General features: G+C 46.5%; 2 protein-coding genes across 4 annotated transcripts in view; one reads left to right on the top strand and one right to left on the bottom strand.

Moving 5' to 3' along the window:
• The window catches only part of LOC139545267 (parvalbumin alpha), a 55,406-nt gene that overhangs the window by 19,139 nt on the left and 12,857 nt on the right, over window positions 1-23,410 (bottom strand). The gene's annotated exons all lie outside the window — the stretch shown is intronic.
• LOC139545247 (neutrophil cytosol factor 4-like) overlaps window positions 6,440-23,410 on the top strand; it is a 37,096-nt gene continuing 20,125 nt past the window's right edge. The window contains exons 1-6 of one of the 2 annotated variants that reach the window (XM_071352825.1): window positions 6,445-6,665; window positions 7,376-7,460; window positions 7,791-7,950; window positions 15,450-15,520; window positions 16,510-16,637; window positions 21,958-22,009. In XM_071352825.1, coding sequence (XP_071208926.1) covers window positions 6,631-6,665; window positions 7,376-7,460; window positions 7,791-7,950; window positions 15,450-15,520; window positions 16,510-16,637; window positions 21,958-22,009 — 531 coding nt within the window. In that variant the 5' untranslated portion in view covers window positions 6,445-6,630. Of the gene's footprint in view, window positions 6,666-7,375; window positions 7,461-7,790; window positions 7,951-15,449; window positions 15,521-16,509; window positions 16,638-21,957; window positions 22,010-23,410 lie in introns of both variants that reach the window. The other variant, XM_071352815.1, reaches the window with a different exon arrangement.

The raw sequence follows: 23,410 nt of genomic DNA on the forward strand, positions 1-23,410 counted from the left end.
ACACACACACACACACAAACACACAACACACAACACACAACACACAACACACACAGAGCAACTGATGTGACCTTGGTGTTAAATACACACTTGGATGTCTGAAGCTTGGAACAGCCAAGTTATGGGCCTAGTGTGTGTATCTATTATGGGCTTCACCACTTGTGTCCAAATACATATCTACCTTTCATCACGGGAGATTTAACACACACACACACACACTTAGTTTCAAAGTGTCTGTGTAGTCAGTCGGCCACACAGTATGAGAATAGAGAGGGAATCGATATGTCCTCTGTCATCTCTTTAAATGCCCAGATATTGGCAAGGATATAAGCACACACATGCATGCACACGCATACACACACACACACACACACACACACACACACACACACACACACACACACACACACACACACACACACACACACACACACACACACACACACACACACACACGTACACGCACGCGCATACACACACGCACGCACACACACATACATAAACTGAGTGTACAAAACAATAAGGACACCTTCCTAATATTGAAGTGTTCCACAGGGATGCTGGCCCATGTTGACTCCAATGCTCCCCACAGTTGTGTCAAGTTTCTCTGGATGTCCTTTTGGTGGTGGACCATTCTTGATACACACGGGAAACTGTTGAGCGTGAAAAACCCAGCAGCGTTGCAGTTCTTGACACAAACCGGTGCGTCTGGCACCTACTACCATACTCTGTTCAAAGGCACTTAAATATTTGGTCTTGCCCATAATCGCTCTGAATGGCACACATGCACAATCCATGTCTCAATTGACTCAAGGCTTAAAAATGATTATTTAACATGTCTCTTCTCCTTCATCTACACTGATTGAAGTGGATTTAATAAGTGACAGGGATCATAACTTTCACCTGGTGTCCTTAATGTTTTGTACATTCAGTGTACACTGCTGAGTGTTCCCTCTACAAGATACCTGAATAACTGATGTAGATATGCAGTTCGGAGATGGACATTCTGACTATGTACTTTGGTAAAGTGACTTTCTCTCTCGCTTTCTCTCCCCCTCTCTTTCTCTACCCCCTTTCTCTTTCTCCCCCTCTCACTTTCTCCATCCTCTCTCTTTCTCTTCCCCCTCTTTCTCTCCCCCTCTCTCTCCCCCTCTCTCTTTCTCCCCCTCTCTCTCCCACCTCTCTCTTTCTCTCCCCCTCTCTCTTTCTCCCCTCTCTCTCTCCCCCTCTCTCTTTCTGCCCCCCCTCTCTTTCCCCCCTATCTTTTTCTCAAAGAAAGGGGAATATTATGGCTGCGTCCCTCATGGCACCGTAATCTCTATTTAGTGTACTACTTTTGACCAGAACCCATATAGCCAATGGGAAAATTTCAATTGCATACTCCTCACTTCCTCTCTCTTCGTCTCCTACTCAAAACCCATTGGATAGGAAATCCAGAGGTCTCTACCCTCTGACCTTCTCCTCCAATGGGGTTTGAGAAGGAGACGAGGAGAGAGGATGTGAGGAGTATGCAACTGAGATCTTCCCTATGTAATAAGCCTAATGCTTATTAGTAGTAGAGCCTCTTCTACTCTCGTACACCCTCCTCTACCCTGTTCTACCCTTTACTGCTCTCTTCTACTCTCTTACACCCTCCTCTACCCTGTTCTACCCTTTACTACTCTCTTCTAACCTCTACTACTCTCTTACACCCTCCTCTACCCTGTTCTACCCTTTACTGCTCTCTTCTACTCTCTTACACCCTCCTCTACCCTGTTCTACCCTTTACTGCTCTCTTCTACTCTCTTACACCCTCCTCTACCCTGTTCTACCCTTTACTACTCTCTTCTAACCTCTACTACTCTCTTACACCCTCCTCTACCCTGTTCTACCCTTTACTGCTCTCTTCTACTCTCTTACACCCTCCTCTACCCTGTTCTACCCTTTACTGCTCTCTTCTACTCTCTTACACCCTCCTCTACCCTGTTCTACCCTTTACTGCTCTCTTCTACCCTCTACTACTCTCTTACACCCTCCCCTACCCTGTTCTACCCTTTACTACCCCCCTCTACCCTCTACTACTCTCTTACACCCTCCTCTACCCTGTTCTACCCTTTACTACTCTCTTCTAACCTCTACTACTCTCTTACACCCTCCTCTACCCTGTTCTACCCTTTACTACTCTCTTCTAACCTCTACTACTCTCTCACACCCTCCTCTACCATTTACTACTCTCTTCTAACCTCTACTACTCTCTCACACCCTCCTCTACCCTGTTCTACCCTTTACTACTCTCTTCTAAGCTCTACTACTCTCTTACACCCTCCACTACCCTGTTCTACCCTTTACTACTCTCTTCTAACCTCTACTACTCTCTCACACCCTCCTCTACCCTGTTCTACCCTTTACTACTCTCTTCTAACCTCTACTACTCTCTTACACCCCCCTCTACCCTGTTCTACCCTTTACTACTCTCTTCTAACCTCTTACACCCTCCTCTACCCTGTTCTACTCTCTTACACCCTCCTCTACCCTGTTCTACCCTTTACTACTCTCTTCTAACCTCTACTACTCTCTTACACCCTCCTCTACCCTGTTCTACTCTCTTACACCCTCCTCTACCCTGTTCTACCCTTTACTACTCTCTTCTAACCTCTACTACTCTCTTACACCCTCCTCTACCGTGTTCTACCCTTTACTGCTCTCTTCTACTCTCTTACACCCTCCTCTACCCTGTTCTACTCTCTTACACCCTCCTCTACCCTGTTCTACTCTCTTACACCCTCCTCTACCCTGTTCTACCCTTTACTGCTCTCTTCTAACCTCTACTACTCTCTTACACCCTCCTCTACCCTGTTCCACTCTCTTACACCCTCCTCTACCCTGTTATACTCTCTTACACCCTCCCCTAACCTCTTCTACTCTCTTACACCCTCCTCTACCCTGTTCTACTCTCTTACACCCTCCTCTACCCTGTTCTACTCTCTTACACCCTTCTCTACCGTGTTCTACCCTTTACTGCTCTCTTCTAACCTCTACTACTCTCTTACACCCTCCTCTACCCTGTTCTACTCTCTTACACCCTCCTCTACCGTGTTCTACCCTTTACTGCTCTCTTCTACTCTCTTACACCCTCCTCTACCCTTTACTACTCTCTTACACCCTCCTCTACCCTGTTCTACTCTCTTACACCCTCCTCTACCGTGTTCTACCCTTTACTGCTCTCTTCTAACCTCTACTACTCTCTTACACCCTCCTCTACCCTTTACTACTCTCTTACACCCTCCTCTACCCTTTACTACTCTCTTACACCCTCCTCTACCCTGTTCTACTCTCTTACACCCTCCTCTACCCTGTTCTACCCTTTACTACTCTCTTCTAACCTCTACTACTCTCTTACACCCTCCTCTACCGTGTTCTACCCTTTACTGCTCTCTTCTACTCTCTTACACCCTCCTCTACCCTTTACTACTCTCTTACACCCTCCTCTACCCTGTTCTACTCTCTTACACCCTCCTCCACCCTGTTCTACCCTTTACTGCTCTCTTCTACTCTCTTACACCCTCCTCTACCCTTTACTACTCTCTTACACCCTCCTCTACCCTGTTCTACTCTCTTACACCCTCCTCTACCCTGTTCTACCCTTTACTACTCTCTTCTAACCTCTACTACTCTCTTACACCCTCCTCTACCCTGTTCTACCCTTTACTACTCTCTTCTAACCTCTACTACTCTCTCACACCCTCCTCTACCCTTTACTACTCTCTTCTAACCTCTACTACTCTCTCACACCCTCCTCTACCCTGTTCTACCCTTTACTACTCTCTTCTAACCTCTACTACTCTCTTACACCCTCCACTACCCTGTTCTACCCTTTACTACTCTCTTCTAACCTCTACTACTCTCTCACACCCTCCTCTACCCTGTTCTACCCTTTACTACTCTCTTCTAACCTCTACTACTCTCTTACACCCTCCTCTACCCTGTTCTACCCTTTACTACTCTCTTCTAACCTCTTACACCCTCCTCTACCCTGTTCTACTCTCTTACACCCTCCTCTACCCTGTTCTACCCTTTACTACTCTCTTCTAACCTCTACTACTCTCTTACACCCTCCTCTACCCTGTTCTACTCTCTTACACCCTCCTCTACCCTGTTCTACCCTTTACTACTCTCTTCTAACCTCTACTACTCTCTTACACCCTCCTCTACCGTGTTCTACCCTTTACTGCTCTCTTCTACTCTCTTACACCCTCCTCTACCCTTTACTACTCTCTTACACCCTCCTCTACCCTGTTCTACTCTCTTACACCCTCCTCTACCCTGTTCTACCCTTTACTGCTCTCTTCTAACCTCTACTACTCTCTTACACCCTCCTCTACCCTGTTCTACTCTCTTACACCCTCCCCTAACCTCTTCTACTCTCTTACACCCTCCTCTACCCTGTTCTACTCTCTTACACCATCCTCTACCCTGTTCTACTCTCTTACACCCTTCTCTACCGTGTTCTACCCTTTACTGCTCTCTTCTAACCTCTACTACTCTCTTACACCCTCCTCTACCCTGTTCTACTCTCTTACACCCTCCTCTACCCTGTTCTACCCTTTACTGCTCTCTTCTACTCTCTTACACCCTCCTCTACCCTTTACTACTCTCTTACACCCTCCTCTACCCTGTTCTACTCTCTTACACCCTCCTCTACCCTGTTCTACCCTTTACTACTCTCTTCTAACCTCTACTACTCTCTTACAGCCTCCTCTACCCTGTTCTACTCTCTTACACCCTCCTCTACCCTGTTCTACCCTTTACTACTCTCTTCTAACCTCTACTACTCTCTTACACCCTCCTCTACCGTGTTCTACCCTTTACTGCTCTCTTCTACTCTCTTACACCCTCCTCTACCTTTTACTACTCTCTTACACCCTCCTCTACCCTGTTCTACTCTCTTACACCCTCCTCTACCCTGTTCTACCCTTTACTGCTCTCTTCTACTCTCTTACACCCTCCTCTACCCTTTACTACTCTCTTACACCCTCCTCTACCCTGTTCTACTCTCTTACACCCTCCTCTACCCTCCTCTACCCTTTACTGCTCTCTTCTAACCTCTACTACTCTCTTACACCCTCCTCTACCCTTTTCTACTCTCTTACACCCTTCTCTACCCTGTTCTACTCTCTTACACCCTCCTCTACCCTGTTCTACCCTTTTCTGGTCTCTTCTAACCTTTACTACTCTCTTACACCCTCCTCTACCCTGTTCTACTCTCTTACACCCTCATCTACCCTGTTCTACTCTCTTACACCCTCCTCTACCCTCTTCTACTCTCTTACACCCTCCTCTAACCTCTTCTACTCTCTTACACCCCCCTCTACCCTGTTCTACTCTCTTACACCCTCCCCTACCCTGTTCTACTCTCTTACACCCTCCTCTACCCTGTTATACTCTCTTACACCCTCCTCTACCCTGTTCTACCCTTTACTGCTCTCCTTTACCCTGTTCTACTCTCTTACACCCTCCTCTACCCTGTTCTACTCTCTTACACCCTCCTCTACCCTCCTCTACTCTCTTACACCCTCCTCTAACCTCTTCTACTCTCTTACACCCTCCTCTACCCTGTTCTACTCTCTTACACCCTCCCCTACCCTGTTCTACTCTCTTACACCCTCCTCTACCCTGTTCTACTCTCTTACACCCTCCTCTACCCTGTTCTACCCTTTACTGCTCTCCTCTACCCTGTTCTACTCTCTTACACCCTCTCTACCCTGTTCTACTCTCTTACACCCTCCTCTACCCTGTTCTACCCTTTACTGCTCTCTTCTAACCTCTACTACTCTCTTACACCCTCCTCTACCCTGTTATACCCTTTACTACTCTCTTCTAACCTCTACTGCTCTCTTCGCTGACATTTAGTGAAAAGGATTCGACTTTACATGTTGCAACTGGGCCAAAGGCCTCCGATTAGATGGTGCTGCAAGGGGCTGCGCAAAAATGATCTTCAACGGATCCCTTTCCTCCTCACCCTTCCTTTATTATGACGGCGGATTTAAGAACAGGTGCGAGGCTAAGCATTCTATCTGCAGAAAACAGAAGACATTTACAACATACATGGTCCATTTATCAATTAGTGGCTATTTTACTCTGCCAGTCGCATGATTGTACAATGCCTGATTTTGCCAGTTGCATTGTGATTGACATACTTTTCAAGCTTGAACGAACCCACACAATAGTCGAGAGAGCAATAGTGAGAGGGATATATATATATGTATATGTTTTAACCTATTTTAACCTAGCAAGTTTACATCTGCATCATGACCATTTAGTCTATTTGATTTGATTCTCTGTTAAGAGGCTCGAGAACAACAGGACAACTGTTTCCCTCCCCATCCACCGCAGCAAACTTCAGAAACGGGCGCTGCGTGTAGCCTAATCATTTTGGGGAACTTGATTTTGGCTTCCTGATTGCACACGTTCCGCTCTGTCGCCTGTTTGCGCCTACTGATCGCGTTCGTTCCGCTCCATGAAACCGCTGTGCGAGTCTGTAGCAGATTTTCAGTTCAGGTTTCTGTTAATCGAAGGAGGGTTGAGGTGAGGTGCGACTGTGTTGTGATAAATCTATCAGAAAGTTCTTCAATCGGCCCGGTCTCCATCAACATGGCGTCGCTGCCCAAGCATCTACGAGACGAGAGGTGAGTTATGAGGCCAGTGGTGACAGCAGTTGTTGAAAGCAGCATAGGACTATTATGAAATGTGAACTTCTGCATCCAGCTCGGTTGTTAATGTATTTTACCCCTTATTTTACCTGTTAAATTGACTGAGAAGTGAGAAGAGGGGGGATGAATGAGACAATTGGAAACTGGGGAAGATTGGGTGGCCTTGATGGTATGAGGGCCAAATTGGGTATTTAGCCAGTAACTAGGCAATAGAATAGTAACAGCGAAGCTGTTTCCCCTTTTATCTGTGGTAGTAGCCTATTCTTCTATAGTGTATGCTGCGCGTTTCCAATCTTTCTAGAATAGTCATCTGTCACGATTGTGAATTTGAAACTAAATTCCACAATAGTCAACAGAGTGGCTCGTTTTGCAACATTCCCCCTACATAAATGCGTGTGTGTACGCTATGACGCGTGTTTCCTCGCATCACAGGTGCTGTGTGTGTGTGTGTGAGTGAGAGTTCTCGGTGCCATGAAGCCCTGCAATTGAACCTACATCAGCCTGCGGTTGGACGGCTCTAACCTGTCTGATATGTTGCTGAACTTATATAACCCCCAGGGTTCTGTCCCAGCCCAGGGTTGAATATATTAGTGACGTCATACAGCACGCCTTGAAGCTGCACGTCACCCAAGCATTTGTTTACTTCTTAGTTCTCCTCTCCTCCTCTCCTTCCTTCTCTCGCTCAGTGATTTTGACCAGCTTCCACACAACATTCCCATCAGTGCCACCATCGCAGACATTGAGGAGAAAAAGGGTTTCATCCACTATTATGTAAGTATGTCTCTGTATGCGTGGTTAACAGTACACTGACCACACAACGCACTGGTGAGAATGGTGAGAACGTTTTAAACGCTAAAAATGGTGTGAAAAGCATCTCAAAAGCTCATGTAAGAATTCTCTCTCCCATCTTCCTCCCTCCCACTCTCCTCCTTTGCCCCTCCCTCTCTCCCTGCTCTCCTCATATCTCTCTTTCCATCTCTCTCTCTCCCCCTCCCGCCTCCCCTCCTCCTCCCCCTCCCTCTCTCCCTGCTCTCCTCCCATCTCTCTCTCCCCCTCCCGCCTCCCCTCCCACCTCCCCTCCCCCTCCCTCTCTCCCGGCAGCGTTTTGTGATGGAGGTAAGGACCAGAGGTGGTAGTAAGTACCTGGTCTACCGGAGGTACAGCCAGTTCTTCAACCTGCACAGTGAGCTGGAGCTGAAGTATTCACCTGGTGACCAGGACATACCTGGACCTAACACCTGCAGACTGCCCACCCTGCCTGGTGAGAGGGGCTGGGGGCTGGAGGGGTGGGGTGCTCAGTGAGAGGGGGCTGGGGGCTGGAGGGGTGGGGTGCTCAGTGAGAGGGACTAGGACTCCTATTCCCTCTCTGTGTTAACACCATACCAGATAGACCAGGACTCCTATTCTCTCTGTATTAACACCATACCAGATAGACCAGGACTCCTATTCCCTCTCTGTGTTAACACCATACCAGATAGACCAGGACTCCTATTCCCTCTCTGTGTTAACACCATACCAGATAGACCAGGACTCCTATTCCCTCTCTGTATTAACACCATACCAGATAGACCAGGACTCCTATTCCCTCTCTGTATTAACACCATACCAGATAGACCAGGACTCCTATTCCCTCTCTGTGTTAACACCATACCAGATAGACCAGGACTCCTATTCCCTCTCTGTATTAACACCATACCAGATAGACCAGGACTCCTATTCCCTCTCTGTGTTAACACCATAGAGCGTCTGCTAAATGACTTAAATGTAAATGTAAATACCAGATAGACCAGGACTCCTATTCCCTCTCTGTGTTAACACCATACCAGATAGACCAGGACTCCTATTCCCTCTCTGTGTTAACACCATACCAGATAGACCAGGACTCCTATTCTATCTGTATTAACACCATACCAGATAGACCAGGACTCCTATTCCCTCTCTGTGTTAACACCATATCAGATAGACCAGGACTCCTATTCCCTCTCTGTATTAACACCATATCAGATAGACCAGGACTCCTATTCCCTCTCTGTGTTAACACCATATCAGATAGACCAGGACTCCTATTCCCTCTCTGTGTTAACACCATATCAGATAGACCAGGACTCCTATTCCCTCTCTGTGTTAACACCATATCAGATAGACCAGGACTCCTATTACCTCTCTGTATTAACACCATATCAGATAGACCAGGACTCCTATTCCCCCTCTGTGTTAACACCATATCAGATAGACCAGGACTCCTATTCCCTCTCTGTGTTAACACCATATCAGATAGACCAGGACTCCTATTCCCTCTCTGTGTTAACACCATACCAGATAGACCAGGACTCCTATTCCCTCTCTGTATTAACACCATACCAGATAGACCAGGACTCCTATTCCCTCTCTGTGTTAACACCATATCAGATAGACCAGGACTCCTATTCCCTCTCTGTGTTAACACCATATCAGATAGACCAGGACTCCTATTCCCTCTCTGTATTAACACCATACCAGATAGACCAGGACTCCTATTCTCTCTGTATTAACACCATATCAGATAGACCAGGGACTCCTATTCCCTCTCTGTATTAACACCGTACCAGATAGACCAGGACTCCTATTCCCTCTCTGTATTAACACCATATCAGATAGACCAGGACTCCTATTCTATCTGTATTAACACCATATCAGATAGACCAGGACTCCTATTCCCTCTCTGTTTTAACACCATATCAGATAGACCAGGACTCCTATTCCCTCTCTGTATTAACACCATATCAGATAGACCAGGACTCCTATTCCCTTCTGTGTTAACACCATATCAGATAGACCAGGACTCCTATTCCCTCTCTGTGTTAACACCATATCAGATAGACCAGGACTCCTATTCCCTCTCTGTATTAACACCATATCAGATAGACCAGGACTCCTATTCCCTCTCTGTGTTAACACCATACCAGATAGACCAGGACTCCTATTCCCTCTCTGTGTTAACATCATACCAGATAGACCAGGACTCCTATTCCCTCTCTGTGTTAACACCATACCAGATAGACCAGGACTCCTATTCCCTCTCTGTGTTAACACCATACCAGATAGACCAGGACTCCTATTCCCTCTCTGTGTTAACACCATATCAGATAGACCAGGACTCCTATTCTCTCTCTGTATTAACACCATATCAGATAGACCAGGACTCCTATTCCCTCTCTGTGTTAACACCATACCAGATAGACCAGGACTCCTATTCCCTCTCTGTGTTAACACCATATCAGATAGACCAGGACTCCTATTCCCTCTCTGTGTTAACACCATACCAGATAGACCAGGACTCCTATTCCCTCTCTGTATTAACACCATATCAGATAGACCAGGACTCCTATTCCCTCTCTGTGTTAACACCATACCAGATAGACCAGGACTCCTATTCCCTCTCTGTGTTAACACCATACCAGATAGACCAGGACTCCTATTCCCTCTCTGTGTTAACACCATACCAGATAGACCAGGACTCCTATTCCCTCTCTGTGTTAACACCATATCAGATAGACCAGGACTCCTATTCTCTCTCTGTATTAACACCATATCAGATAGACCAGGACTCCTATTCCCTCTCTGTATTAACACCATATCAGATAGACCAGGACTCCTATTCCCTCTCTTTGTTAACACCATACCAGATAGACCAGGACTCCTATTCCCTCTCTGTGTTAACACCATACCAGATAGACCAGGACTCCTATTCCCTCTCTGTGTTAACACCATACCAGATAGACCAGGACTCCTATTCCCTCTCTGTGTTAACACCATATCAGATAGACCAGGACTCCTATTCTCTCTCTGTATTAACACCATATCAGATAGACCAGGACTCCTATTCCCTCTCTGTGTTAACACCATACCAGATAGACCAGGACTACTATTCTCTCTCTGTATTAACACCATATCAGATAGACCAGGACTCCTATTCCCTCTCTGTATTAACACCATATCAGATAGACCAGGACTACTATTCCCTCTCTGTGTTAACACGATACCAGATAGACCAGGACTCCTATTCCCTCTCTGTGTTAACACCATATCAGATAGACCAGGACTCCTATTCCCTCTCTGTTTTAACACCATACCAGATAGACCAGGACTCCTATTCCCTCTCTGTATTAACACCATATCAGATAGACCAGGACTCCTATTCCCTCTCTGTGTTAACACCATACCAGATAGACCAGGACTCCTATTCCCTCTCTGTGTTAACACCATACCAGATAGACCAGGACTCCTATTCCCTCTCTGTGTTAACACCATATCAGATAGACCAGGACTCCTATTCCCTCTCTGTGTTAACACCATATCAGATAGACCAGGACTACTATTCCCTTCTGTGTTACTGGATATTATGAAGACTCAGTCAGTCCAAACCCTTTTACTTTATTCATAATTTACACACACACACACACACACACACACACACACACACACACACACACACACACACACACACACACACACACACACACACACACACACACACACACACACACACACACACACACACACAGAAGTTACACAGTCTGATTAATTCAGAGGGAGAAATAAGACATATTCTGAATGACATTGAAATGAAACAGGAAAGGACAATTTAAAAGGATGGATGATGTGGAGGGAGGAGAGATTAACCCCTTAATCTCTGGAGCGAGCCAGGGTTAACCAATTCAAAGACAGAAAGTGAGAGAGTGAGAGAGAGCGAGCGAGCCAGGGATTAGCCAATTCAAAGACTGAGTGAGAGTGAGTGTGAGAGTGAGAGTGAGAGTGATCGAACCAGGGATTAGCCAATTCAAAGAGAGAGACAGAGAGAGAGAGAGAGTGAAAGACAGACAGAGAGAGTGAAAGATAGACAGACAGAGAAAGTGAAAGACAGACAGAGAGAGTGAAAGACAGACAGAGAGAGAGAGAGTGAAAGACAGACAGAGAGAGAGAGAGTGAAAGACAGACAGACAGAGCGAGAGAGAGAGAGAGTGAAAGACAGACAGAGAGAGTGAAAGAGAGACAGAGAGAGTGAAAGAGAAAGACATCTCGTTCCTATAAATACATTGTTACAAGGCTGTTACTGATTAGGCTACGATAGCTCTGAGCATTGTTGCCAATAAAGATTTATGACTTTGAATGGGGACGACGACCATCGATTGGACAGAGGCTGACAGTCTCTCTCCTCTATATGTCTGTCTCTCCTTCTCTATATGTCTGTCTCTCCGACTCTATATGTCTGTCTCTCCTTCTCTATATGTCTGTCTCTCCGACTCTATATGTCTGTCTCTCTGACTCTATATGTCTGTCTCTCCGACTCTATATGTCTGTCTCTCCTTCTCTATATGTCTGTCTCCCCTTCTCTATATGTCTGTCTCTCCTTCTCTATATGTCTGTCTCTCCGACTCTATATGTCTGTCTCTCCGACTCTATATGTCTGTCTCTCCGACTCTATATGCCTGTCTCTCCGACTCTATATGCCTGTTTCTCCTTCTCTATATGTCTGTCTCCCCTTCTCTATATGTCTGTCTCTCCTTCTCTATATGTCTGTCTCCCCTTCTCTATATGTCTGTCTCTCCTTCTCTATATGTCTGTCTCTCCGACTCTATATGTCTGTCTCTCCGACTCTATATGTCTGTCTCTCCGACTCTATATGCCTGTCTCTCCGACTCTATATGCCTGTTTCTCCTTCTCTATATGTCTGTCTCTCCTTCTCCATATGTCTGTCTCTCCTTCTCTATATGTCTGTCTCTCCGACTCCATATGTCTGTCTCTCCGACTCTATATGTCTGTCTCTCCTTCTCTATATGTCTGTCTCTCCTTCTCTATATGTCTGTCTCTCCTTCTCTATATGTCTGTCTCTCCGACTCTATATGTCTGTCTCTCCTTCTCTATATGTCTGTCTCTCCGACTCCATATGTCTGTCTCTCTGACTCCATATGTCTGTCTCTCCGACTCCATATGTCTGTCTCTCCGACTCCATATGTCTGTCTCTCCGACTCCATATGTCTGTCTCTCCGACTCCATATGTCTGTCTCTCCGACTCCATATGTCTGTCTCTCCTACTCTATATGTCTGTCTCTCAGACTCATATTTCTGTCTCTCCTTCTCTATATGTCTGTCTCTCCGACTCCATATGTCTGTCTCTCCGACTCCATATGTCTGTCTCTCCGACTCTATATGTCTGTCTCTCCTTCTCTATATGTCTGTCTCTCCTTCTCTATATGTCTGTCTCTCCTTCTCTATATGTCTCTCTCCTTCTCTATATGTCTGTCTCTCCGACTCCATATGTCTGTCTCTCCGACTCCATATGTCTGTCTCTCCTACTCTATATGTCTGTCTCTCAGACTCATATTTCTGTCTCTCCTTCTCTATATGTCTGTCTCTCCGACTCCATATGTCTGTCTCTCCGACTCCATATGTCTGTCTCTCCGACTCTATATGTCTGTCTCTCCTTCTCTATATGTCTGTCTCTCCTTCTCTATATGTCTGTCTCTCCTTCTCTATATGTCTCTCTCCTTCTCTATATGTCTGTCTCTCCGACTCTATATGTCTGTCTCTCCAACTCTATATGTCTGTCTCTCCTTCTCTATATGTCTGTCTCTCCGACTCTATATGTCTCTCTCGCCTTCTCTGTCTGTCTCTCATCTCTTTTCTCTCTATCCAAACAGTTGGATGTCTGCCAAGAGTGAATACCTGTTTTACAGGATAAGTAGTGTCTCTCTGCAGGTGTACACTAGAAAACAAGGATTTTTTTGTTCTCTCTCTCTCTCTCTCTCTCTCTCTCTCTCTCTCTCTCTCTCTCTCTCTCTCTCTCTCTTCCCTCTCTCTCACTCTCTTCCCTCTCTTGCTCTGTCTCGTTCTCTCTCTCATCCATCTATGTTTTCCTCCCTCCTTCCATCACTCACTAACTTTTTTTCTCTCTCTCTCTCCTCTCCACCCTTCCCTCTTTCCTTCACCCCCCCACCCCCACTCTCTCTCTCCCAATGTTATGTTCTGTTCTGTACTCTCACAGTAACATAATGGAGATGAAGACTCTAAAGTCCAGAGAGAGAGTTACAGTGGAGGACTGTCAGTGAAGTCTCTCTCTCACACACACACACACACACACACACACACACACACACACACACACACACACACACACACACACACACACACACACACACACACACACACACACACACACACACACACACACACTTGGGCACGTGCCGTTTAAGCTCCCAAACGGCCGGCTTTTAAATGTAGACATGGGCTTAATGATGATCATGGAACTAATCATCAGTTCTCTCTATCTCCAATCAAATGAAAAGAAAAGAGAGATGGAGCCAGAGAATGAGGGATGGAGGGAGGGAGAGAGACAGAAAGAGATGGAGCCAGAGGGAGAAAGATGGAGAGAGACAGAGAGAGATGGAGAGAGATGGAGTCGGTGGGAAAGAGATGGAGAGAGATGGAGAGAGACAGAAGGAGACAGAGAGAGATGGAAAGAGATGGAGAGAGACAGAGAGAGATGGAGTCAGAGGGAGAAAGATGGTGAGATACAGAGAGAGATGGAGAAAGATGAAGTCGGTGGGAAAGAGATGGAGAGAGATGGAGTCAGAGGGAGAAAGATGGAGAGATACAGAGAGATGGAGAAAGATAGAGCCAGAGGGAGAGTGATGGTGGGAGATAGAGATGATCACAGTCATTAGATGGGGCTAAATTAGTTTCCCCTCCCTCCCTCCCTCCCTCCCTCCCTCCCTCCCTCCCTCCCTGTCTCCCTCCCTGTCTCCCTCCCTGTCTCCCTCCCTGTCTCTCTGTCTCTCTGTCTCTTTCCATCTCTCCCTCCCGCCATCTCCCCCCCACTTTCTCTTTCTGTCCTCCTCCCCTCTCTCTCTCTCTCTCTCTCTCTCTCTAAATGAGTTTTAGCAGCAGAGGGAAATAGCCGAGGCTGAATCTAATGTAGAACGTTACAATTGGAGCACAGAAGAACTTCAGGGGGGTGTTCTAAATGTTAATAATTCTATTCAGCTACAAGTTCTAGGTGACATTCAGTTGGGCCTAGTTGTACTGTGTGTTCTGAGTATCTCAGATAGCCGTTGGTTGGACAGTCAGTCAATTACAGTCTTTGTTTATTTGTATCGTACTGTCAGTCTGTGTCCCAATGGCACCCTATTTAATGGCACCCTATTTCCCTATGTAGTGCACTTCTTTAGACCAGGGCCCATAGTGGCTATATGGGAAATAGGGTGTCACATAGAACACACGCTACAGATGTAGGATCTTAATTTGAGCCAGTTTACTACAGCAGGAAAATAATCCTGCAGCAACAGGAAATGTGGATTATGATTCATGGACATTTTTGTAGGGTTGATACATTTTTCATTAGGGGAAATTAAGTGTGACATATTAAAGTGAAAATTACAAACTTTAGAGGCCTTTTTAAACCTCGAATACACTACCAGTTTTAATTCCCTGCTGTGCATGAAAATTCTCAGCGACAAAAGAGTGATCAAATGAAGATCCTACATATGTAGCCTGTGGGATGTTTCATTAACATATCATCAACTCTGATGAGAAATGCAATTAAAATGTCATTATGTTGTTGATATTTATGCAACCACCCAAAGGCAATACTGTCAACCTTGAAATGAGTTATTTCAGATTGATCGATTCCCAGAAAGGAAGAGTTTTAGTTATTGATTGGTCTTGTTGGAGGGGAAAAACGTTGAACGACTATCTATGGTGTGTGTCTTTGTGTGTCTCTAGGTAAAGTGTTCATTGGCAATAAGAAGGAGATTGCAGAGAATAGAATTCCAGAACTCAACACTTATATGAAGGTAAGCCCTACGGAAAATATACACCGAGTGAAAACTATGATCTCTTATTGATGTCCCTTGTTAAATCCACTTCAGTCAGTGTAGATGAAGGAGAGGAGACAGGTTAAAGAAGGACTTTTAAGCCTTGAGACAATTGAGACATGGATTGTGTATGTTTCTCATTCACAGTATTATGAGCCAGGCACACTGGTTTGTGTCAAGAACTACAACGCTGCTGTTTTTTTAACGCTCAACAGTTTCCCGTGTGTATAAAGAATGGTCCACCACCCAAAGGACATCGAGCCAACTTGACACAACTATGGAAAGCATTTTAGTCAACATGGGCCTGTGCATCCCTGTGGAATGCTGTCAACACCTTGTAGAGTTCATGTCCTGATGAATTGAGGCTGTTCTGTCGCTCTGGATAAGAGCGTCTGCTAAATGACTTCAATGTAAATGTTCTGAGGGCAAAAGGGGATGCAGCTCATTATTAGGAAGGTGCTTCTAATGGTTTGTCCACTCAGTGTGTATTTGCAGATTGAAAGGGCAGTGAGTGATCTCCTAATTTAGCCAGTGCAGTGAGTGATCTCCTAATTTAGCCAGTGCAGTGAGTGATCTCCTAATTTAGCCAGTGCAGTGAGTGATCTCCTAATTTAGCCAGTGCTTTTTCTCATGTCACAATGTTGCTCCACCGCTGTGTTGGGAACTGTAAACACATCCAGAGTTCAACCAAGTGGACCCTGGTTAAAAGCAGTGCACTACATAGGGTATAGGGTGCCATTTGTCTTTCTAATAGTCTACTACTCACTTCTCTTTTTTTCTGGACAGTTTTTTTCCCCTTAACTCTCCGTTTTCATCTAACACTCTCTCTCTCTCTCTCTCTCTCTCTCTCTCCTCTCCTCTCCTCTCCTCTCCTCTCCTCTCCTCTCCTCTCCTCTCCTCTCCTCTCCTCTCCTCTCCTCTCCTCTCCTCTCCTCTCCTCTCCTCTCCTCTCCTCTCCTCTCCATCAGAGATTGCTGGGCCTGCCTACCTGGGTTCTATTGGATGATGTCATCAGGATGTTTTTCTACCAGACTGAGTCAGACAGTCAGTACCAACCACGAGCCCTGCGTCGCCTCCGACCCCCTACACGTAGAGTGTAAGCTGTCATTTAGTTGTTCTACACGTAGAGTGTAAGCTGTCATTTAGTTGTTCTACACGTAGAGTGTAAGCTGTCATTTAGTTGTTCTACACGTAGAGTGTAAGCTGTCTTTTAGTTGTTCTACACGTAGAGTGTAAGCTGTCATTTAGTTGTTCTACACGTAGAGTGTAAGCTGTCTTTTAGTTGTTCTACACGTAGAGTGTAAGCTGTCATTTAGTTGTTCTACACGTAGAGTGTAAGCTGTCATTTAGTTGTTCTACACGTAGAGTGTAAGCTGTCATTTAGTTGTTCTACACGTAGAGTGTAAGCTGTCATTTAGTTGTTCTACACGTAGAGTGTAAGCTGTCATTTAGTTGTTCTGCTCTAATTACGTTGGTAACCAGTTTATAACAGCAGTAAGGCACCTCAGGGGGTTTGTGTTATATGGCCAATATACCACGGCTACAGGCTGTATCCACTTGCATAAGAACAGCCCTTAGCCGTGGTATATTGGCCATATACCACGCCCCCTTGGTCCTTATTGCTTAAATATATTACCACAGTAATACTGTTTCAACGTATCACTACGGCTGCTACCTCCTGCCTACTTCCTGTAACTCTGGGACTCTTTAGCACTCAGCTACTACTCACCAAAAACAACTTGCTCCCTCCATACTTCTTTTGTACTGTTCACTCATTCAGAGTTCACTGCACCACAGTCTCACATGAATAGAACTCTTACTTCTTCCACTTCCTGGGCACCATCCATTGCTGACACAGCTTGACCTCTGGACCTCTTGTAGGCCACTGTCGTTTCCTCTAATGTTCACTTCTCTGATGTGTTGCTCTCTCTTGTCATGGTGTGACCAAATGGTACCCTATTACATTTACATTTACATTTAAGTCATTTAGCAGACGCTCTTATCCAGAGCGACTTACAAATTGGTGCATTCACCTTATGACATCCAGTGGAACAGCCACTTTACAATAGTGCATCTAAATCTTTTAAGGGGGGGGGGGGGGTGAGAAGGATTACTTTATCCTATCCTAGGTATTCCTTAAAGAGGTGGGGTTTCAGGTGTCTCCGGAAGGTGGTGATTGACTCCGCTGTCCTGGTGTCGTGAGGGAGTTTGTTCCACCATTGGGGGGCCAGAGCAGCGAACAGTTTTGACTGGGCTGAGCGGGAACTGTACTTCCTCAGTGGTAGGGAGGCGAGCAGGCCAGAGGTAGATGAACGCAGTGCCCTTGTTTGGGTGTAGGGCCTGATCAGAGCCTGGAGGTACTGAGGTGCCGTTCCCCTCACAGCTCCGTAGGCAAGCACCATGGTCTTGTAGCGGATGCGAGCTTCAACTGGAAGCCAGTGGAGAGAGCGGAGGAGCGGGGTGACGTGAGAGAACTTGGGAAGGTTGAACACCAGACGGGCTGCGGCGTTCTGGATGAGTTGTAGGGGTTTAATGGCACAGGCAGGGAGCCCAGCCAACAGCGAGTTGCAGTAATCCAGACGGGAGATGACAAGTGCCTGGATTAGGACCTGCGCCGCTTCCTGTGTGAGGCAGGGTCGTACTCTGCGGATGTTGTAGAGCATGAACCTACAGGAACGGGCCACCGCCTTGATGTTAGTTGAGAACGACAGGGTGTTGTCCAGGATCACGCCAAGGTTCTTAGCGCTCTGGGAGGAGGACACAATGGAGTTGTCAACCGTGATGGCGAGATCATGGAACGGGCAGTCCTTCCCCGGGAGGAAGAGCAGCTCCGTCTTGCCGAGGTTCAGCTTGAGGTGGTGATCCGTCATCCACACTGATATGTCTGCCAGACATGCAGAGATGCGATTCGCCACCTGGTCATCAGAAGGGGGAAAGGAGAAGATTAGTTGTGTGTCGTCTGCATAGCAATGATAGGAGAGACCATGTGAGGTTATGACAGAGCCAAGTGACTTGGTGTATAGCGAGAATAGGAGAGGGCCTAGAACAGAGCCCTGGGGGACACCAGTGGTGAGAGCACGTGGTGAGGAGACAGATTCTCGCCACGCCACCTGGTAGGAGCGACCTGTCAGGTAGGACGCAATCCAAGCGTGGGCCGCGCCGGAGATGCCCAACTCGGAGAGGGTGGAGAGGAGGATCTGATGGTTCACAGTATCGAAGGCAGCCGATAGGTCTAGAAGGATGAGAGCAGAGGAGAGAGAGTTAGCTTTAGCAGTGCGGAGCGCCTCCGTGATACAGAGAAGAGCAGTCTCAGTTGAATGACTAGTCTTGAAACCTGACTGATTTGGATCAAGAAGGTCATTCTGAGAGAGATAGCAGGAGAGCTGGCCAAGGACGGCACGTTCAAGAGTTTTGGAGAGAAAAGAAAGAAGGGATACTGGTCTGTAGTTGTTGACATCGGAGGGATCGAGTGTAGGTTTTTTCAGAAGGGGTGCAACTCTCGCTCTCTTGAAGACGGAAGGGACGTAGCCAGCGGTCAAGGATGAGTTGATGAGCGAGGTGAGGTAAGGGAGAAGGTCTCCGGAAATGGTCTGGAGAAGAGAGGAGGGGATAGGGTCAAGCGGGCAGGTTGTTGGGCGGCCGGCCGTCACAAGACGCGAGATTTCATCTGGAGAGAGAGGGGAGAAAGAGGTCAGAGCACAGGGTAGGGCAGTGTGAGCAGAACCAGCGGTGTCGTTTGACTTAGCAAACGAGGATCGGATGTCGTCGACCTTCTTTTCAAAATGGTTGACGAAGTCATCTGCAGAGAGGGAGGAGGGGGGGAGGGGGAGGAGGATTCAGGAGGGAGGAGAAGGTGGCAAAGAGCTTCCTAGGGTTAGAGGCAGATGCTTGGAATTTAGAGTGGTAGAAAGTGGCTTTAGCAGCAGAGACAGAAGAGGAAAATGTAGAGAGGAGGGAGTGAAAGGATGCCAGGTCCGCAGGGAGGCGAGTTTTCCTCCATTTCCGCTCGGCTGCCCGGAGCCCTGTTCTGTGAGCTCGCAATGAGTCGTCGAGCCACGGAGCGGGAGGGGAGGACCGAGCCGGCCTGGAGGATAGGGGACATAGAGAGTCAAAGGATGCAGAAAGGGAGGAGAGGAGGGTTGAGGAGGCAGAATCAGGAGATAGGTTGGAGAAGGTTTGAGCAGAGGGAAGAGATGATAGGATGGAAGAGGAGAGGGTAGCGGGGGAGAGAGAGCGAAGGTTGGGACGGCGCGATACCATCCGAGTAGGGGCAGTGTGGGAAGTGTTGGATGAGAGCGAGAGGGAAAAGGATACAAGGTAGTGGTCGGAGACTTGGAGGGGAGTTGCAATGAGGTTAGTGGAAGAACAGCATCTAGTAAAGATGAGGTCGAGCGTATTGCCTGCCTTGTGAGTAGGGGGAGAAGGTGAGAGGGTGAGGTCAAAAGAGGAGAGGAGTGGAAAGAAGGAGGCAGAGAGGAATGAGTCAAAGGTAGACGTGGGGAGGTTAAAGTCGCCCAGAACTGTGAGAGGTGAGCCGTCCTCAGGAAAGGAGCTTATCAAGGCATCAAGCTTATTGATGAACTCTCCGAGGGAACCTGGAGGGCGATAAATGATAAGGATGTTAAGCTTGAAAGGGCTGGTAACTGTGACAGCATGGAATTCAAAGGAGGCGATAGACAGATGGGTAAGGGGAGAAAGAGAGAATGACCACTTGGGAGAGATGAGGATCCCGGTGCCACCACCCCGCTGACCAGAAGCTCTCGGGGTGTGCGAGAACACGTGGGCGGACGAAGAGAGAGCAGTAGGAGTAGCAGTGTTATCTGTGGTGATCCATGTTTCCGTCAGTGCCAAGAAGTCGAGGGACTGGAGGGAGGCATAGGCTGAGATGAACTCTGCCTTGTTGGCCGCAGATCGGCAGTTCCAGAGGCTACCGGAGACCTGGAACTCCACGTGGGTCGTGCGCGCTGGGACCACCAGATTAGGGTGGCCACGGCCACGCGGTGTGGAGCGTTTGTATGGTCTGTGCAGAGAGGAGAGAACAGGGATAGACAGACACATAGTTGACAGGCTACAGAAGAGACTACGCTAATGCAAAGGAGATTGGAATGACAAGTGGACTACGCGTCTCGAATGTTCAGAAAGTTAAGCTTACGTAGCAAGAATCTTATTGACTAAAATGATTAAGATGATACAGTACTGCTGAAGTAGGCTAGCTGGCAGTGGCTGCGTTGTTGACTTTGTAGGCTAGCTGGCAGTGGCTGCGTTGTTGACACTACACTAGTCAAGTCGTTCCGTTGAGTGTAATAGTTTCTACAGTGCTGCTATTCGGGGGCTAGCTAGCAGTGTTGATTACGTTACGTTGCGTTAAAAGAACGACAATAGCTGGCTAGCTAACCTAGAAAATCGCTCTAGACTACACAATTATCTTTGATACAAAGACGGCTATGTAGCTAGCTATGTAGCTAGCTACGATCAAGCAAATCAAACCGTTGTACTGTAATGAAATGAAATGAAAATGTGATACTACCTGTGGAGCGAAGCGGAGTGCGACCGGGTTGTTGAGTGCGGAAGTTCTATTCGGTAGACGTTGGCTAGCTGTTGGCTAGCTAGCAGTGTCTCCTACGTTAAGGACGACAAATAGCTGGCTAGCTAACCTCGGTAAATTAAGATAATCACTCTAAAACTACACACTCTAAACTACACAATTATCTTGGATACGAAGACAGCAAAGACAACTATGTAGCTAGCTAACACTACACTAATCAAGTCGTTCAGTTGAGTGTAATAGTTGCTACAGTGCTGCTATTCGGTAGACGGTGGACGTTTGCTAGCTGGCTAGCTGCTGGGCAGATAGCAGTGTAGACTGCGTTAGGACGACGAAATACGATAATTACGCAATTATCTTTGATACAAAGACGGCTATGTAGCTAGCTAAGAAGAAATTGCTAAGATTAGACAAATCAAACCGTTGTACTATAATGAAATGTAATGAAATGTAATGAAAAGTTATACTACCTGCGGACCAAAGTGCGAATGCGACCGCTCGCTCCAACCCGGAAATATATTACTATATACTATATATTCCCTATATAGTGCACTACTTTTGACCAGGGCCCATAGTGCACTATGTAGGGAATAGGTTGCTGTTTGGGATGCTGTCAGAGTTCCCTGTTGAGAGATGTGGTAACTAAGGACTTGTTATGTGCTAATTAGGGACTCTCTCAACAGGAAGTGATGTAAACTAGTACTCTCTATTTCCTCTCTGGACTCTGACCTCACTCACCGCAGGGTTTTTCACATTTTCTAAATGGTCATCTCTGACAGTACGATGAAATGTTAAAACTCCCTTTCTATTTCTCGCTCTCGCTCTCTCCCTCCCCCTCTCTTGCTCTCTCCCTCCCCCTCTCTCTCTCCAGGAAGACAGTCAAAACCAACCAGACGGATGTCTTCTCCTCCCCCAGAGCTGAGGTAGGCCTACAGTACTTCTCTTTTTTACCCTTAACCCTCCGTTTCGATCTAACACTCTCTCTCTGTCTGTCTCTCTCTCTGTCTCTCTCTCTGTCTCTCTCTCTGTCTCTCTCTCTGTCTCTCTCTCTGTCACTCTCTGTTTCTCTCTCTCTCTCTCTCTCTCTCTGAGGTAGGCCAACAGTACTGTAAAACTGTTGCTTTGGTTACGGTCTTCACGCTTACCCACACAGCTAAAACCCTGTCAGGATAACGCAACATGTTACCATAACAATCACATAAACAAGCAACCATGTAACATTGTGAACAATGACAGTTAGCATGTTGTTTGAAGTAACCACAGTACAGGGTCATATGAAGGACAGTCCCTCCACACACACAACACACTATCAGGTGTGAATTACACAAAACATTGTAGATATACATGAACATACACTACTGGTCAAAAGTTTTACAACACCTACTCATTTACGTGTTTTTCTTTATTTTTACTATTTTCTACATTGTAGAATAATTGTGAAGACTTTAAAACTATGAAATAACACATGGAATCATGTACTAACCAAAAAAGGTTTAAACAAATCAAAATATATTTTATATTTGAGATTCTTCAATAGCCACCCTTTGTCTTGATGACAGCTTTGCACACTTGCCATTCTCTCAACCAGCTTCACCTGGAATGCTTTTCCAGCAGTCTTGAAGGAGTTCCCACTTACGCTGAGCACTTGTTGGCTGCTTTTCTGACTCATTCCAAACCATCTCAATTTGTTTGAGGTCGGGGGATTATGGAGGCCAGGTTATCTGATGCAGAACTCCATCACTGTCCTTCTTGGTAAAATAGCCCTTACACAGCCTGGAAGTGTACTGGGTCATTGTCCTGTTGAAAAACAAATGATAGTCCCACTAAACCCAAACCAGATGGGATGGCGTATCGCTGCAGAATGCTGTGGAAGCCATGCTGGTTAAGTGTGCCTTGAATTCTAAATAAATCACAGACAGTGTCACCAGCAAAGCACCCCCACACCATAACACCTCCTCCTCCATGCTTTACGATGGGAAATACACATGCAGAGATCATCCGTTCACCCACACCGCGTCTCACAAAGACACGGCGGTTGGAACCAAAAATCTCCAATTTGGACTCCAGACCAAAGGACACATTTCCACCGGTCTAATGTCTGTTGCTCGTGTTTCTTGGCCCAAGCAAGTCTCTTCTTATGATTTGTGTCCTTTAGTAGTGGTTTCTTTGCAGCAATTCGATAATGAAGGCCTTATTCACACAGTCTCCTCTGAACAGTTGATATTGAGATGTCTGTTACTCATTTATTTGGGCTACCTTGTCACAACACAACTGATTGGCTCAAACTCATTAAGAAGCAAAGAAATTCCACAAATTAACTTTTA

The sequence above is a fragment of the Salvelinus alpinus genome, chromosome 2, assembly GCF_045679555.1.
Source record: "Salvelinus alpinus chromosome 2, SLU_Salpinus.1, whole genome shotgun sequence".
NCBI classification, from domain to species: Eukaryota; Metazoa; Chordata; class Actinopteri; order Salmoniformes; family Salmonidae; genus Salvelinus; species Salvelinus alpinus.